At 45.8% G+C, this 19,124-nt stretch overlaps 2 protein-coding genes and 1 pseudogene across 3 annotated transcripts in view; 1 reads left to right on the top strand and 2 right to left on the bottom strand.

Moving 5' to 3' along the window:
- IBR5 (indole-3-butyric acid response 5) overlaps positions 1–7,629 on the top strand; it is a 35,893-nt gene extending 28,264 nt beyond the window's left edge. Inside the window, exon 5 of the mRNA XM_086510436.1 lies at positions 7,117–7,629. Coding sequence (XP_086366562.1) covers positions 7,117–7,412 — 296 coding nt within the window. The 3' untranslated portion in view covers positions 7,413–7,629. The remainder of the gene's footprint in view (positions 1–7,116) is intronic.
- A 2,237-nt stretch (positions 7,630–9,866) lies between these two features.
- On the bottom strand, positions 9,867–12,085 carry LOC147459103 (uncharacterized). The gene is made up of 2 exons (XM_086511548.1): positions 10,530–12,085; positions 9,867–10,409 (listed from the first exon to the last, which is right to left on the bottom strand). The coding sequence occupies exons 1-2, from the start codon at positions 11,178–11,180 to the stop codon at positions 9,867–9,869; spliced, it is 1,194 nt and encodes a 397-aa protein (XP_086367674.1). The 5' UTR covers positions 11,181–12,085.
- Positions 12,086–12,217: 132 nt separating this feature from the next.
- On the bottom strand, positions 12,218–16,453 carry LOC147459102 (uncharacterized; annotated as a pseudogene). The gene is made up of 2 exons (XR_015187835.1): positions 13,277–16,453; positions 12,218–12,724 (listed from the first exon to the last, which is right to left on the bottom strand). The product of XR_015187835.1 is annotated as an uncharacterized LOC147459102 (transcript).
- Positions 16,454–19,124: the final 2,671 nt, after the last annotated feature.

Raw genomic sequence — 19,124 nt, 5'->3', positions numbered from 1 at the left:
TTTCAGCCTGTATCGAGCTTTTACGGGAGTATTCTTTGACAACATACTCATCTTCTCTAAGTGAGAAGAGGAACATTGGAAGCACTTGGACTTAGTGTTTCAAGAATTGCGAAAGCATGAGTTGCATGTGAATGCAAAGAAGAGCGAGTTCTTTCTCTCTGAGATACACTATCTCGGCCATATAGTCTCTCACAATCAAGTGAGTATGGATCCTGCCAAGATCCGAGTGGTTGAAGATTGGCCTATTCCCACTACGGTACATGATGTACGTAGCTTTCTGGGATTATGTTCATATTATCGAAGGTTTGTCCGGGGATTTGCTCATGTAGTAGGACCACTTCATGATTTGACAAAGAAGAAGATTCCTTTCAGATGGGGATCGAGACAACAAGGAGCATTTGATCGGCTCAAGTACTTGCTAAGCCATGGACCTATTTTGATAGTGCGTGACTTAAGGAAACCATTCGAGGTTCATTGCGATGCTTCAGGTGATTGCATCGGAGCAGTGTTAAACCAAGAAGGCCATGCAGTGACTTATGAAAGCAAACGGCTTAAGGATGCAGAGTTGCATGCATCAATCTACGAAAAGGAACTCACGGCTATGATTCACGCCTTATCCAACTGGAAGCACTATCTTCTAGGAGCGGATTTTGTGATCAAGACTGATCACCAGAGTTTGCGGTATTTTCTTACGCAAAGGAAACTATCTGAGAAGCAGATGAGATGGGCAAACTTTTTGTCTATGTTTTACTTCTAGATCCTTCACACGGCTGGGAGTAAGAATGTAGTCGCAGACGCATTGTCTAGGCGGCCAAGGGTGAACGCTATCACTTCGGTGTATCACCAAGAATTAGAAGCACTATCGGATTTGTATCCGAATGATCCAGACTTCTCCACCATTTGGGGAAAGCTACATCGTGGAGAGAATGAGTTTCCCTATTCCATTCGGGATGGTTATCTCTACCACCATCAGGCCATATGTGTGGCGGAACCATTAAGAAAGAAGATCATGGATGAAGCACACGCTTCGCCTTATGCGGGTCATCGGGGTATTCTCCCTACGACCTTAGCAATGGAAAGATATTTCTTTTGGCCTAACCTTAAAGCAGACATTGATAAGTATGTCAGGGAATGCTTGGTTTGCCAAAAAATGAAGTATGATCGGCATAAGACGCCTGGGTTGCTACCAGAGTAGAATCCGTACGTACGTACGGTACCTTTCCGTACGGTACAACTGTGCGGTACGGTACAGTACGTACCTTACGGCATAAAATTTTTTTTTGGGCGTTTTTTGCTCGGACAAATTCCGCTAGGGAGCGCTTCCAGTTAGGCTTATTAGTGTGAAGGGGGGAAGCCTTAGGCTTTTTTAATCGACTACTGTAGCAAAAGAGTCTCTGTTCTGTTACAGAGAAGTCTGCAGAGCAGTGCACAGAGTCCTGCAGAGCCGAGCTACGCGCGTGAAAAGGTACTGCTTCTGCCACCATGCACTCCGTACTCCTCTCTCGCACTCCGTACTTCTCATGTGCGTGCACTCTTTTGCATTTGCAATGTGCAGGATTCATTATGCCGCGTAAAACCAACCCCAACTGGTCGCTCCACACCAATGTTTTGAGGATCATCACGACCACTTCTCAGCAAGGTTCTGGTACACGCTTATGGCAATGCAAGTATTGTGGGGACCAATACACCAGCTCTATTACGCGAGTCAAAAAGCACTTGACAGGCATCGGGTGCACTGATCAGATTGGTGCATGTGAGAAAATACCACCACCTTTGAGGGAGCAGCTTATTCAAGAGTATTTTCCGGTTGGTGCTCCTGCTTTGAGAGGTGCTCCCAACACACAGGATGCTTTACATGATGCTTTTGTTGGAGAGCTGGAGTCTTTAGGTGCGGAGACAGATGTTGGAGGAGGTTCGGCCTCCATGCAATCCCCTACTTCCAGGAAGAGACCACGTGTTGGTGGTGAAGGTGAGGATTCCTTGCCACGTGAAAAAGGTACATCTGAAACATCAACGCAGACTACTTTGCCTAGTCGCATCTCTTCTCAGGCTTGGGTGAAAGAGCGTCAGAGGGTGGCAGAGATGGAGATATGTCGCACTCTTATTGAGTGCAACATATCTTTCAATGTTTTGCGCGCAGATCAGTGGAAAAGAATGGTAAAAGCCATTGCACAGGTGGGGCCTACTGAGACATGGACAGGTCTTGATTACACAAAGATGCGCACCACTATGTTAGATGATGGGGGCTTGCTCTCTACCGACGATTCATCTTCCGCATCTGACACAGACTTTTGAGGCCGCACGTCTTAGTGCACACTGGTGACTTCATGCTTTGGAGGACAGGCTACAATAGACTTTTATTGTTATTATGGCATTGTAGTATTTCACAGTACTTTGTTTTGGATCTTGATTCAGTTTGTATGGTATATGCCCACTTCTTGCTAATGCCATGGACATGATGTTTGAACTTTGTAGTTGTTATTTGGTCTTATGATTTATGGTCATTGGTTTTCTCATTGAGTATTGAATCTTGAGTCATTAAGTTTTTTGATCAATATGTTCATTTTAAGCATTGCATTGTTAATGAGGCTGAATTTTGAAAGGTCTGTGAACTCAAATTTAGTGTAATTGTCTTTTTTTACAAATGGTACGTACCTATCACGTACCTAAAGGTTGGTTCAGTACGGAAGTACGTTCCGTACGTACCTAAACCGTACCGTACACTACGTACCTTTCCACCTTGGTTGCTACAACCTTTGCCTGTGCCTAATGAACCTTGGGAAAGTATTGCCATGGACTTAATCATGGACCTCCCTAGAACTCAGACTGGAAATGACGACTACAATGATGAGTCTAGTACCAAGTCTGGGTACAAACAAAGAAAACTACAAACAAAGAACTGAGATAGGAGTGTTACCGACTCCTATGGGTGGCTGGTAGGCTGAGCAATGGTATCATGCCACAAAGGTACAAAGTGGGGATAAGTGTCACCATGATATAATAAAGCAATGGCATGGAGCCTATCCTGGTCGACACTCAGGGTGTCGTGCTAGAATCCTGTGGATCCTCTCTTGCAATCTCCGCCGGTGCTGCGTGGCTCCCCTCCTCAGGCGCGGTCATCTCGATCTCCCCAACTCTAGCTCGGTCAATGAGAGTACCGTTGGTGTGTGCATGGGTGGGAACCGAGCTCTGTGATGGTGGTGTCCCCTCTGCCTCTGTGGTACTCAGACTGAAGAAATCTGAGATGCGTCTTTGGGACTGTCTCTGTCTTTGCCCTCTCAATAGAGCGTCTCTATGTCTTTGTATCTCAAGTAGAAATAATCCGAGACACCTTTGATCCTGATATCTCATGACTCTATCTAACGAGTCAAAACCATCTCTGAATAAACAATGAAAGCGTCCCCGTATCTCATAGTAGACTGTGCAGTGACATATGTAGTGAAACTCTGTCTCTGGCTCTGCATGGCATAACTGACAAATCCTACTGTCTGCTGGTATGCCTCTGAATCTACCTGTCTCAATCCCAAGCTGGTGTGAAGATGTGCGAATCTGGCCTATGGCACATCGTAAACCATGAGATAGATGTGTGTCCGTGTAGCTGGGCCGTGTGACAAATCCATCTGTCGTGAGTTGGAGAAGATGCTCTCTACAGAAAGCCCTCTTCGTACCCAACTCCCGTGATGGCTCTATCCATGTCCTCTTGCTATCAAGCTGGATAAGATCTTGCCGAATGAGTCTAGCACTCTATCCGTGTAAGAGCCAAAGATGGTGCATCAAGAGAATACTGGAAAGGGGGCAGCCTGTCCATGCTGAAACCATGCCTCTGAAACCATGAGCTCATCTGTGCATACCAACATGATGTATCTCCTTGCAATGCCAGCTGTCTGGATGACTCAAGAGCAAGTCTAGCATACCTGTCCCTGGTGGTGTCCCATAAGCTGTGTACAAATGATACTAATCTGGTGAGTGCCTCAACCTCCATAGGTGGGGCAGCCAGCTCCGCTCGTATGATGTCATGTGGAACTGAGGCCTTGGCTCTAATCAGCCTAGAAATCATAAGTATCAAGGGTCTCTCCATATTACTCCATCCAGCACTGTCAACAGACGGTCCCCAAACCTGAACCCCGTAGTGCATAACTGGAGCGACCAAAGTGTCGAAAAGCCAGAGCTTTGTTCGAGGTTCCTGGAACTGAACGTGCGAACAAATCCTCTCCAAACCGCCTAGGGCTGCATAGGCACGAGTCAATCTCCTTTCAGTGTGAACCTCGGTCCACTAAAGACCACCCCAAGATATGTGTATGCATCGGTGTACTCCATACTGTCCTGCCCATATGTGAATGGAGGTGCTGATCTCCTAACCCACTGTGGCGTGGTATTAAATACCATGACCTTGGTTTTACCAAGGTTGACAGACAATCCACTATCCGCTGCAAAACTATGCAATGCGTCCAAATGTCTCTGTATACCCTCTGGTGAGTCTGATATCAACACGATATCGTCAGCATACAATAACAAAGGGATCCATGTCCCCGCAAGCTGAGCACCTCTATCTCCTCCTCTGTCAATATAATCAGAGACCTCATCAACATACATACCAAATAAAGTAGAGGACAATGGGCATCCCTGTTTCACTCCGATAGTGGAGTGAACTATGTCAGATATCCCCTCTGATGTGTGTACATGACCCATCACTGAACTGTACAATGCCATAATCCCCCATATCAGCTCTGTGGGTACCCCCAATTCCATAATTCGGCGCATCAATCTGGCCCTCAGTACTGTGTCAAAAGCTTTGCGGAAGTCTACAAAGCTGCAATAAATCCGTCTACCATGTGCTCGACCCTCCTCAAGTGCGTGTAAAGACATGATCTAGTGTGGAGAAACCCCTCCTAAAACCAGCCTGCCCAGGTGCCCGTATGCCCATAATCTCTGCCCAACTGCTCAGCCTATGTTCAAGGATGGATGCATACAACCGTGCCAATGTATGTCCTACCATGATAGTACGGTAATTCCCCGGCACTGTGGGGTCTCCTGTCTTGAAGATAGGTACAATAGTAGATAATCTCCAAGATTCAGGAAAGCCCTCACACATGACACGGTTGAATAACCATGCAAGCATCTCTGCCAACAAATCCCTAGCATGTATAATGTGCTTTGCTACCAAACCCTCATGATCTGTGCCCGTCTAGTCTTCATCCTGTCAATGGCCTCCTTTACCATCTCAATGGTAAAGAAGGTGCTCGTAGCCGGACATGGTTGTGGTGGATCTGGTAGTGGTGTCTGTCCAGGTGCAATGTATAAGGATGCTGCATACTGCCCCAATATCTCAGTAGAAGTAATCACTGGTGGGGGAGACTGCTCATGGAATAGACGCCAAGCCTCTCCTGAATCTCTACTAAGGAAGAGCTGATATAAATCTTGCTCCATCTGGACCAAGAAAGCTTGCTTCTTCCGTCGCACTAGTCGTTGTGTAGCAATACGAGACTGTCTATAGGTGATCACTCCCAATGCAAGCTCCCGCTGTATCTGAGCTCTCCTCTGTCGACACTCCTCATCATACCAGCTATTCTGAGGCATGTGCCCAAAACGACGTCTCTGACCAGGCTGAGTGTGTGGGTATGCCTCTGTGGCTGGCCCATGGAATGTCACTGTCAGCATTGATGTGATCTCCTCCACTGTGTATACTGGCTCTGATGTGCATAAAAGCCTACGTATCTCCTCTGCATAGACTGAGTCAGTCTTTGGTGTAAAAGTATAGCATGGATGTCTACCACCCCGTGAGGCCTGAGATGTATTGTACTCAAAGGAGACTGATAATGTCAAAAGTGCATGATCTACTGCTATCCCAATAGGCATGGGCCCCACTGTGAAATCCTGAATGTGAGAGATAAAGCTCGGATGTGTCAGAACATGGTCTACAGTACTGGACCCATGTCTGTGTGGAAAACAAGTAAAACCTGTAGAAGATGGGAAAGTCGGTAAGCCATTCTGTATGGCTAAACTGTGAGTAGTCGTCATCTCCCTCGGGTATCTCCCATACTCTGTATGCTCTCTGTCGTGTGAGCATCTCTCAAGCCCCATCTCCTCTGGCTCTAGCTCTCTGAGCATCTCCTCTGAGGTGTCATAGAAAACCGTCTGTGAACTGCCTGTACGGGCATTGAAATCTCCCAAAAGTATGATGTCTCCATCCCTGGAGAACTCCCAGATATCATCATCAAGTAGAGAGTAAGGAGACTGTCCTCTGGGTGAAGCATATACTGAAGTGCTGGGAGGAAAATAGAATATGGCGATGTACAAGAAACGTCCAGTCTCTGCCCTCAGCCTCACCCACAAGTATCTGGCCTGATCATCTCTCCGAACTATGTGCAGTAGTGGTTGGAGCTCCTCTCTGAAAAGAACTGCTACACCTCCTGATCCTCTAGTCCCATGCGCAGATCTGGTGCATGTCCGGCAAGCTGTCTCCCATTTGTATCCTGATATATGCGGCATCAACTATCCTGGAGCCTGATGAGTCTCTGGGTAGAAAACAATGTCTCTGTCTCTGAAGCTGTCCTCAAAGGCCCCCACATCAATGTCTCTGTCTCTGAAGCAGGGCGACGTGAGCAGGGACAGCACGCAGAGAAACTGCCTGCGATGGGGTGATAAACAGGGGCGGCGTGAGAAGACAGCGCGCAGGTGACTCAGGTGAGGCAGCACGCAGGCAGGCTTGAGCAGGGACAGTGCGCAGCAGCTCAGGTGAGGCAGCGCGCAGAGAGAGAGAGAGAGAGAGAGAGAGAGAGAGAGAGAGAGAGAGAGAGAGAGAGAGAGAGAGAGAGAGAGAGAGAGAGAGAGAGAGAGAGAGAGAGAGAGAGAGAGACTGCGCAGGTCAGCAGTGCCCTTTGTAAGAAACCCTATTTGCGCAGGTCTGTGCAGCAGTGCCCTCTGTTCGAAACCCTAACTGTGCAGAGATGAACGAAACCCTCACTGAGAGACAGAGAATCTCTGTGGTGCTATAGAGAGAGAGAGAGAGAGAGAGAGAGAGAGAGAGAGAGAGAGAGAGAGAGAGAGAGAGAGAGAGAGAGAGAGAGAGAGAGGTTCTCTGTATACATTGAGATTGATGGAACTATCTGGGTGCAGCTGTAGGTGAGCAGCTACAGTTGTATGAAGCCAATGTTTTTGGTCCTACTATTTCGCATACACCAATGGTTCCAAGCGAAAGCGGGCTGGGCTTTAACTTCGGGTTTCCAGCTACAACACCAGGAACAACAGCGGTCTTCTCTACTTCTTCTTCCCCCTCATCTTCATCATCCTTCCTCTCATTTAGTCAAGGAAATGGCTCGGCCGACCAGAGCAGCTTTGTCTTTCGGGCTGCAAGACAAGAGGTTGGAGCGGGAAATGTGAACAGTATGGACAGTGCAATGGATAGCTCATGATAAAAGTTTTTTTTTTTTTTTTTTGTGGTCTTGATAGCTTCGGGAACTTGATGCAATTGTAAGAGCTCATCGTGATATGGTGCATATTTGAGCTAATGTATCAAATAAACTGTGCTTCTCTCTGTTCTATATATTGAAAGAGAATGTTGAAATTATACTGTTTCATTCTTTGATTATGGCTTTTGAGCACCCAATACATAGTGAATGCATTAATGTCCATCATCTGAATTCCTGCGTGCATGGCCTTCTGAGAATCATATGATATTGAATTGGCGTATTGTTAAACTGTCCATCATCTGAATTTCTGCGTGCATGACCTTCTGAGAATCACATGATATTGAATTGGCGTATTGCTTCATTGTCAATGTCCCAAGAAAGACGGTGGTGTATTTTTGGCTTAATTGTAGTGGACTTCAAACATTGGCATATTGCTCCATCTCTCCATGGTACAAAGACGGTGGTGCAATTTTGGCTTAATTGTAGTGCACTTCAAATTTTTTGATGTCGCTCATAATACGTGTTTTGTTTCAACCCAGTGATGAAATGTTCCATCTCTTTTTCGATGCCAGGAGCGACTTCTGGGTGCTTTGTTTTGTGTCTTGGTGAATTCATGTGATGTTGCAGGCGGTGACCACTTGTGACACTGAAACCCTCTGTATATTTTACATTGAGAAAGTATAACATGTTTCACTTATGTTGGAAAATTGTGTGTAAAGGAATTGCTTTCAGTACTCTGCCTCCTTTGTTCGCGGGTCACCTTTTCAAGATGAGTATAATGAATTAATCACTCTTTAAGAGCAAACAGTAAGTGGCTTTGCTTTTTTGTCTTAGCCTTGTCTCTGTAGTAAATCGCTTTTAGTGTGCTGAAGGTAAGTAGGAAGAAGTCTTTCATTGACTAGCTTGGAGGTTTTGATATATTTTTTGAACTTTCCAAGGTGAAAACTAGTACTGAGGTGCCGTTCAGATTGCCAAACAGGATGACATCGCTTCCAAGGTGTCTTCGATCTTGAAGTTCACACCGTGCAATGCTTCGTGGCAGTCCTCTCGGCATTGAACGGCCTCTCACAGCAGGGTAGATGTCGAACACCATGGATAGCTTTCCCAGCCGCTATGCACGACATGGTTGAGAGAGAGAGAGAGATCTCTCTCCTAGATGAACTTCCAGTCTATCAACCACACTCTGCTGAAGAGTGGCTTTCCCGCTCTGCTGGGGAGGGGTTGGAAGGGAGGTGGGTCCGAAAGATCTCTCCTTTTTGCTGACCACCTGCCGCTCACTCGCACTTGTATGGACTTTGTGAGCCGCCCCCCCCCCCCCCCCCCCCCCCCCCCCCCCCCCCCCCCCCCCCCCCCCCCCCCCCCCAACCGACCGTGGCCGGGTCCCCTCAAATGAAAAAGCAAATGAGACTCATATCCTGCCTGATAGCAGGTCTTGAGCTGATGATTTGTTGAACAATCATGTGAAGTTCAACATCTTCTTCTTCTTCTTCTCTCTCTCTCTCTCTCTCTCCCCCCCCCCCCCCCCCCCCTTTAGATACTATTATGCCATTTCCCTCTTGAATAACAGGTCTTGAGTTCAACTCTCCTCGTTGGGTGGATCTTTAAGGTCTCTTGGGATAGTTTCCTATGATGTTAAAACGATCTTCTTCTTCTTCTTCTTTTCCTCCAACGGTGTCCTTTTTTGCAAGATGTCCCAAAAGCAGAAACCTTCATGTCTCCTTTTGTTTGTGGGCTTTTGAGCCTTTCCATCAAAGAGAATCATCTTCCTTCTTTGATCTTCGTTGCAAGGCCAGAAGTCTTTATATGCTTCAAGAAAACGAGTCAAAATGTTTTTTAAGTAAAATGTAGAAAATATGAAGTTTATAGTTTTCCATAAGAGCACTACTTTTTTCAAGATCCAATTCATTTTCTCTTAGGCATGTAGTCTCTTGAACAAAAACACTTTCCTACATATGGTCCTCGTGCAAAACAAGCATACATTTTCCTCTTTGCTTTCCATGTTAAGTTCCGTTGTTATTTGAGAGACCAAAGGTTATTGAGATGGCCGGCACGACTGCATTCCCCAATGCTAGAACATGGATAGACTAAAAAACAAACAAATCTATATTGGGTTATTATATATTTCTAGCTCAAAAAATCACCTTTGCAAATGATGCAAGAATCTAGTTTGAATGTTTTTGCAGTGCTCAAGAGTATGGATTTGTGTTTATTGCTCAAAAAGTACTCTTGGAGCTCTTGATAGTTTACTCTGTTGTGACTCCCTTGTGCAAAGATAGAGGTGTATAACACTTCTAATCCTAGTTGGATTCATCCCCATCTCTAAACCTTACCTTTGACACTGTAATGTTAAAAATCCAAAGGAAGCTAACAACACATCCAACTCTATAAAGACAGAGCACAATCTCTTACCTCTCTTAAATTGGCCTTAATCTAATCATCAAATTGGCGGATAAGAATTTAGGCATTGTCGATTTCCTCCAACATAAGCTCACTGGGGAGAACTAGCTGGTCAATTACTTGCCGAATGACCCTCTTAATGTTGCGTCTTAGGTTGGCTGCACCAAAGCCATTCTTTGGCACCAGTTGCGAGTAATCGGGAAGCTCTGCATATGAGGTGGCGAAGAGGTGTTGCACGGAGCATTTACAGTTGAAATAGGGGCTATTTTCCAAGCTAAATAAGCGAATTAGTAGGTAACATGTGTTGGTTATAGCCTTGCTCTCCTCATTGAGAAGTTTAACGAGCTCTTCGTATCGAGAGGGGGTGGCAGCCAACCTCGATAACCCAGAGCCCAACTGGCCCGATAGAGGATAAGGCAGGCCGGCCAAGGTAGTACTAGGCAATAAGGGTGGCAGACCGTGACCTGTTTGCGCGGGGCTTTCTTTGCCTGTAAATAGAGCCCCCCCACCCGTTCCTTTGAACCCTCCCTTACCTTGATGCAAGACACTGCCCACTGAACCATCTGGTCCTCTGTCCATACCTCCATTTTGCAATAGGCCTCCCTAAGCTCCTTATACTGTCTTAAGAATTATAGGGTCTTCTCCACTTCGGGGGGGGGGGGGGGGGGGGGGGGGGGGGGGGGGGGGGGGGGGTAGATGAGGCAGAGGCTCGTACTCATTCACTCCCACATCCAGTCCTTCTTCTAGGATTGCCCCCCCTGCGTTGGATAGAAGGCACCCTCCCGTTTTGGGCTCATCCTCCTTTCCCTCTACGTATTCCCTGCTGGATAAAATATCAACACTATCGACATCATCCACGCCTTCAACATGGTCGACCGTCTCACAGCCTTCTTGTTCCCATCCTTCCTTGTCCTCCTTAAACCCAAGCCAAGGATCAGTTTTCATTAGGTACCGCATCGAACCCGTTATTTTGTTCTTCCTTATGGGTTCCCCATAACCGAGCCTTAGCCCTTGCACTACTCTCCCTGTAGATCTCCTCCTAATAACAACGTTGCGATATCCTTGCGATCGTATAATGTCGTCTAACGCATCCCCAAATTGGTTTAATGGGATCGGTTCTATCCCATTCGCATCTACATAGAGGATATAATCCTCGTAGAGAGACCCGGGAATTGACACCTTCTTTGCTCCTAGTGGGATTTCGGCCCTCGGGTCATGCCTCACTTTTTTTGTCACCCACTCTATCAGCCCTGAGCAGTCAGCCCCACCTCCAGTTAACTCGTCAAGGGCTTCTACACTGTGACCTATCCGGGTCTTGTCGGGCGGCATTCCCAAGGCCCAGTTAACTAGCCCGCTGATGCCCCCCTTGAGCATTTCAATAAGAAAAGGATTGCGGCATGTCACCGTTCTGGGTGTTTGTATAAAGAGGAAGCGTCTCCTCCCCCACTAGATCGGTCCACGTCGGGCCACCTCCAGTTGGCCGTAAAATAAAGAGTGGGCGTCGGGCTTAGCCGACATAGCGGGCCTCCCTTTAGCCTCCACTGTTACCCTCTCGTTGGAGAGCAACCTTTTTAAGATGCTGGCGGTCACATTACTCGGTTGTCGAGTAACATCTGGGAAGAGCAGCAAGTTCTTTACTTCTACAAGTGTCAGCTCAAATCAATTGGCTATCCGGCTCACGTCCAGGCTCTTGCACCTCTCCCCTAGGCTCTTGCACCTCTCCCCTAGGATGTACTCCAAGAGCGTCATTAGGGTCGACTTCCCCATGGCCCCGGGTTCTCATTGTTGCTCAGTTTCTCATAGGTGTCTCGAAGCCAATGTCCTCTTGTGTATTCTCCATCACCATTTCCCTAGACGTGTCAAAGATTGGGAGAATATGGCACATATGAGGAAAGAAGTATCTTACTACTAGTCGCATGCCATATAGGTGCTTGGACATGCTTGCCCAATCTGCACAATCACAATAAGAGCATTGCAAGCTTTCATGATACTAGATATTGTGGCATGACATACTCAACACCTTGAAAAGGAGGGCCACTTCCTCAATCACTTCGACGGTTGATGGGTCACTTACATATCTACAAAGCTTTTTTTCTCCACCTGACAAGCATTTTGTTTGCCCCTTGTCATTCCCATACATGTTGTGTTTACCTAAGTCAACTACAAAAGGAAAGGTAGTATAAAGACTCGGCTACTCAGTCTGTAAACACAGGCAAGGACATAAACCAAAGATACAGTTACCCAGAATGCAGCATAAAGATACAGTTACTCAGAGTGTAAACCCAGTCAAGGAAATAAACCAAGGACATAGTTACTCAGAATGTAAACCCAGGCAAGGATGTAAACCAAAGACACATTGACTCAAAATGCAGTATAAAGACACAGTTACTCAGAATGTAAACCCAGGCAAGTACCAAAAAAGGACACAATTGCTCAGATTGCAGTATAAAGACACTATTACTCCAAATGTAAACCCAGGCAATGGCAAAAGGTAAACCGTGGCATACAAAAAATAGAGGGGCATTACCGATCTCCTGTTTTTGTTTGAAGAACTCCAAAGGAGTACCACCCATCCACGTCCTGTGATTGAATCGCCAATAAGGGCATGCAACAAGTCAAGATTGATCGATTGATCCGTGCATCCAACAAGGTGTACTTTACTTACTACCAAAGTCTCTCCACCACCAAGTTCATAGTGTCAACATGCCCATGAGGGAAGAGCCGGCCAAACTTTGTCCACAATCAATGCCAAGTGCATGCTTTGCAACCCATCCATTGCTAATGTATCTTAGAATGTTATTATGCCCCAAGCATGCCCAAAGGAGTTCTCTGTACTTTGAGTCAAACTCTTCCTCCGTTGGGCATTGCATCATACTCTCCATTGCAACATACACATGGTCATGAATTTCTTTGGGGACCTGCAAGAACACATGAGGAGGGGGGAGGCAATTATAAGCATGGAAAATGGAGAGGCAAAGAAACATAAGCAAGCCTTTGGATGCACCTATGGAAGTAAATGCTCCACCCAAGCCTTCTTTGTGTGGAACCAACATACTAGCACAATGCATGCAACTTAGGTGATACTACCATTTTCACCCACTTCCTAGCAAAATGGATCGGCATCAACCACTTTCTAGATGGCCTGTAGTGAAGTGATGCACTTATCAATCACCAACGTCTTTGGGCGGATGTTGTTCATTCTTTGGAAGACTAGTTTCAAAGTGACCTTCAAGGCAACTTTTTCATGGCTAGTTCCTACATCACATATGCATAACATGAACCACACAGGTAAGCCAACACCATGCTGATTTGGTACCACTATTGCATACAGGGGCATGCCAAATACATTTGCCTTGAAGGTTGAGTCTATTGCCCAAGAACTATTGCTAGAGAAACGCATACACATGCGAAGAATCCAATTGTCTTGGATAACTAGAATGAAGGGTTGATCTCTAGCATCACTTCTTTACCATAGGATACATAGGAAGGTGATATAGGTCACTCCGCGACCCTGGAACATGCCCTTTGTGATCTCCAAATGCCCGTATAGTGACCTTCTCTGTGTCATGTCTTGGAAAAACCACAAAAGCCATGAAGGTGTATCCACACTTCTTGGATGTGCGGAATCGCTGACGCTCTTGGCCGTTTCTTCGCGCGTCGCCCCATCGATGGCACACAAATTTCCATTCTGTTTGTACTGCCTAATTTAGTCTAAGTAATCTTGCTTTGTGGTTGACAACTATAGTATCTAATGTTTTTTAAACATCAACAAAGCTCACTGTGTGCTGCTCAATACACACTTCACTCTTGCTGGCACTCTCACCCCTGTCATGTAAACCCAGGCACTTTCTCACATCTCGCATCTGCCTATGTCCATCCTCCAAAGCTTGAAAAATTGTAGCACAAGAGAAAAGATCAAGGACCTCGTTTCCAAATTCAAGTGAAATACCATGCATCCTAATGTTGGTGCACCATGTTTCTGCAATTGCTGTCCTGGTTGCGGTCCTATCAAGATGTTCAATTGTGTAGTATGAAAACACAACCCTTTCCCAATCTTCTATGCATGGAATCCTCTTTCCAGTGCTATTGACAAGATACACATCACCATCTTCATCAGTGATCGTGTGTAATGATGCTTGGATTCTTCTCCATTTTCTCAAGTCCAAGAGGCCCCGTTTGTCCACTGCTTTGAGAGTCTAATCTATGGTCGCTCCTTGCTCTTTTTGTATGGAAGCAATCATTAAGCTGTATGCTGTCTATCAAAGGCAAAATACCGATTAGATGTAAATGCAAAAGCATCTATGCATGGTTGTTGAGCCATTTCAAACAAATCTTGCATTTTGTGGCTATCAATAGAGTCTCCCCCATCCATCTCCTTATCAAAGGTGCTACAGATTTGATACATATCAAGAGGACCTTGTCGCCCAAGCATCTTGTTTGAAGAGTCTATCCACTCTGGCTGCTGCTCAATGACTAGGAGTTCATTCAAATCCCAATGACAAGCTATCCCTTCCATTATCGCCGTTATTCCCTGTCTTGCCCGGGTTTACAAAGACTTTTCCACCTCTCCCCAACTATCCAATCATGTAGCCATGGCAAGAAGATCCTCTGCCCTACTGATAGGCCACCTTTTCTCCCATTTTTGCACTGCAATACCCTAACTTGCCCGGGTTTACAATGAAAGAGATCAACTTTGGGTGGATGTGGAGAGATATCAATTCTTCATGATGAATGCAGCTTGGCAATCCAGAGCAAGGACAAAGGCTCATAAGTGGCAAGCTCTTTTAGAAGAGGAGGGGGAGAGGAGAGCTGCCCAAAAGCCACATTGCTCTCTAGCATGGAGGTGCAGAGGTGCGGATGCAGCTTTGACTAGCAATTTGAGGCTTGGAATGGCAGTCAAAACCTTCGCAGTACCACGGTGTAACTACCTCGCATCCCCCAATCATGCATTTTGCCACCCGACAAGACCCGCATAGGTCACAGTATGGAAGCCCTTAATGGGTTAACTGGAGGTTAGGGCGGACTGTTTTGAAATTGCACGAAGTGGCACCTAGCCCTATCATCATCCCCCACTTTGTCCAGCCCACCTCGTCCATCAGGGCCTGCCTCGTCACCTCGCCACGTTGGCACTCCGTAGCCGCTCACGCTCCGTGGTTTACGTCTTGCAGCGGGCAAACCCGCCCCCCGCGCCGCCATGAGATTTTCCATGTGTCGGACCAAGATATCCTCGCTCCCCACGCCCGACTTGCGCACCGTCGATGCCATCAAATGGGCTTGTCACCATCCCAAGCAAATAGTCTCGAGGATGTGATCCCTTGAATCAGCTAGTCACACCGCATGTCCAGACTCCTAGGGGTAGAGCGATAACGGGCATGATTAAAGCCCCTTGCAAGGCCAACTCCCCTTGACAGGTTTTTAATGCAAATTTCCTCGTTGAAAATGAAAAATTCTGGTTGGTAAATCGGTGGAACCTTGATATTCAAGGTAAAAAATTGGGCCATCTTAGTCTTGCAAATATCTTAGATTTTGGCATAAATCATGGTTATCTGACTAGTTTGACCTTAAAAAACATGGCACACAAATCAAGACCAGGGTGGGTTCCAATAGGGCAATGGAAGATGCAGGCCTTTTTGCATCTTCTACCGTGCTATGTTCATAGTAGGTAGGAGCACATGCTCAGAATTGCTTGGGTTTTTGAGGTTAGCACTTCACATGTAAAGTCCTCATTGGTTGTGGCAAGGTTCAAAGCCAACATGATCCACCTTGTTTTTGTCCTTGTTTGGTGATCGGTGGCGGTAAATCCGGCTCGAAGGAAGCGGATAGGAGGCATCAGGAGGAGATCTCTGAGCCTAAGAGCTCTCGACGCGTGTAGCCACCCCTTTGAAGGTTAAGCAATGGAATCTTGAAGGATCAATAGGGAATCGAGCCTGGGAATCTCTATAAAGAATAGAGCAGGTCAGGCAGATCTGTAACAGGTTGCAGGGAAGAATCGAGCAAGTGAATTGGGAGCATCTGCACGAAATTAAGCCAAACAGTAGCTGAAATTGGAAGACTTTACAACGCAACATCAGTAGAAGCGGGTCGTGGATTGTAGGCATTACAAGAAGCTCATGGCCCCGTTGCAAAATTGGGGATTTGCAACATCGAGCAAGTCTTAAGGCAGCAAAATCAAGGCATGAGGGTAGCGCTAAAATAAAGCGCAGCACTAGTAAAAGCAAAGTATTGTGAAATTGGCAGCTAGATAATCGTGAAGGGGCCTGGGAATCTGCAAAAAATCAACCAAGCACCTGCAAAGTCGAGCAACATCGCATTTTTCTTTGCTTCCAGCATTGTGTGTAGTGTGTGTACACACACATTGTAGAAGGCATTGGAGCAATGCTAGAGAGCTCACCAGTAGTAATTTGGGGTTTTCTACGATGCTACAACAAGGGAAAAGGGAGAGGAGTGTTGCCCCCAGTAGGCAACATAAGCAGTGCTCATAAGGAAGAGGAGGGGCTTCCAGACGTTTAGGGTGGATGAGAGAGAGAAGCGTTCAAGATGATGGCATGCTAATTGAAATGCTTAATTGCAAGAGATTAGACTAGAGCATAGACTCAAAAATAAAACTAGATTATGCTGCAAAATTAACTTGAAAGATGAGTACAAGACAACTCAATTTATAGCCATGAGCTAGGCTTCAAAATGACATAATCGATGAGGTCAGTGATAAACCTACTAGACTAGGGACCTTTCCCACGACAGGGTCTAGGACAAAGCATAATTCCCAACAAGCTTCCCCTCGGGCTTCGGGCTAGACTAATACAATGAAGACTTACAAGTATATCCACATATGATGACAAATACTATCCACACAGGATGACATATCCACTAAGGATAACACAATATCCACATAGGATGTCAATAACCTCCTCTTAAACTAGGGAATTTTAAAAAAAAGTCTTATGTTATATGTGGTAAACATAAGCAATAAAACAGACAGACTACAAAAATGTCCGCATACATAGAGACAAGACATAAAAACTACTTCTCCTTCATTGCTCTTCTTGAAAAACAGATTACAAGAGTTCTTCCAGGAACGCTAAATGGCAAATCCTCCGCGACCCCATGCAACTCCCAGGATAGTTGTTCAGATAATACGAGCAAAATAGACAAAAGTAGACTTTAGCCTTACAAATGGGAAATAAGTTGGGAATCGCTAAGTATGCCTTTTACATCTTCAAAATGCTTTGTCTTCTTCAATTGGTTCTTCTTCCTCCATCCCAACAAGAGATCTTTGATTGGAACTTGTAGTAGGTCTTCTAGTGGGACCCACTGAAGTGTTTGGCATTGAGGATTGAGTGTTTCCTCCTCCACATCATTCTCTTCGAACTCTTCTTGTGGCTCATGCCTTGGCTATAGTGCAGCTGCATTGAGATTGGAAGCCCAATATTCTCGATACCTTTGCTTGCAAACTCAATGTCGTTCTTGCTTTGGATCCCACAAGTGCATTCGCATTGGTGCACGGTGAGGTGGTGATAATTGTGCCATAGGTGAGGTTTCTATTGAGACTAAAGACTCGGTCGAGTCATGTGACTCATAGCTAAGAGCTGCCATTATTGTATTAACACAAAAGCTGGGCGTTCTTGTTTGCTGGCCCAATTGATGGTGCTACCAAAAATAGCAAACCTAGGAGCTGAGCATGAGGGCGATTGGATGCGAGGTGGCTTGGAGCTCTACCCGTGGGGACAGAGGTTTTGTGCCTTGAAATCAAACACTAAAAGGGTAAATAAAATAACTCAAAAGAAAAAAAGCTGCATGTGCAATGTCAGACACTTGTTGTTGAGCTTGAGAGTTGGTGATGGGCTTGAGCTAGGCATGCAGGGCAGTACTCGCAGAGGCTTGCAAAGGCTTGCAAAGCACCAATGTGGCCAGCTCTTGATGCAGTGTGTTGCAACATCAATTGGGCAATCTTCAACAGGTCGTTGAGGAGCAGATAGGGTTTTCCGATTCCAATATGATTAACACTTTGAAAAATGCAGCAGACTCCCGTGAATCTGGTGTGAAGCTAGCTTGCCTAACTAGAGCGTCTGCAATTCAACTATGGCGGTCTGCAATAATGAGCAAGGGAAAGGCTATTGCAGGGCTTATCCTGGGTACAAAAAAGAGCTTGACTTTGGCATGAAAAGAGACTCCCTCAATGGGATTCAAACCCTTCTTGAAGGCCCAGAGCAAGGAGCATATATGAGCTATTTATATAGGGCTCCAAGCAGGAGAGAAAAATAAAAGGAATAATATGAACTTGGTGGAGGGGATCTTCCAAAGTTGGATCGACCTTCCTTCACCAAAAAAACTTAATCCCAAAATGCCTAATCAATGCACTTATCACATAATCATGCACCTTCCTCCTAATCACTAGAGGGTAGTGGAGTATGCTCATGCCCAAATAGTGATTAAGAAAGGAGATTATTACTAACCTAAAGAAAATTAATGCAAGGAAAAAATATGTAAGCAACTATGCCTAGGTAGAACCGTCGGCTCTCATACCATTTCATGGGTTTAGGGTGGATGAGAGAGAGAAGTGTTCATGATGATGGCATGGTAATTACAATGCTTAATTGCAAGAGATTAGACTAGAGTATAGACTCAAAAATAAAAATAAAACTAGATAATGGTGCAAAATTAACTTGAAAGATGAGTACAAGACAACTCAATTTATAGGCATGCGCTAGGCTTCAGAATGAGATAATCAATGAGGTCAGTGGTAACCCTACTAGGCTAGAGACCTTTCCCATGATAGGGTCTAGGAAAAAGCAATTGACTCCCATAGTGAGCAACTACGTGCATGAAACCAAGGCAGAGGTACGGGTATTTCACGGCAGCCCTCCACATAGGCTTCTTACCTCTTTTGTCGAGCGTAACTCTCAGCATCATTGCATAGCAAGAGACACAGAAAGAGAGAATTTCAAGGTCTCCTCCGAGGCCACGGCACTAGCATTGACAACATTAGCATAGAGAGAGAGAGAGAGAGAGAGAGAGAGAGAGAGAGAGAGAGAGAGAGAGAGAGAGAGAGAGAGAGAGAGAGAGTCAGCCCTCCTCCAGTTTGCATACTGCTTCGGTGAGTCCCTCTTCTTTCCATTCTCTCCTCACAACAACGACCTTGTGGCCTCAAGAAGTAGAGAGAGAGAGAGAGCGACATTGGCTCTCAGTTCAGTCTTGGTATAAGGGAAGTATGTGCCACTTTCCCCAACTTGCCAGCCCCGTTTTCATGTGATTACTTGCGTCCCTTGTATTCGGCACTTTCTTATGATATTGATCATTCGTTCGCGTCCCTCACTCTCG

Source organism: Adiantum capillus-veneris, chromosome 4, assembly GCF_014529385.1.
Source record: "Adiantum capillus-veneris isolate H3 chromosome 4, ASM1452938v2, whole genome shotgun sequence".
In the NCBI taxonomy this organism is placed as follows: Eukaryota; Viridiplantae; Streptophyta; class Polypodiopsida; order Polypodiales; family Pteridaceae; genus Adiantum; species Adiantum capillus-veneris.
This window is presented reverse-complemented; position numbering and strand designations above follow the sequence as displayed.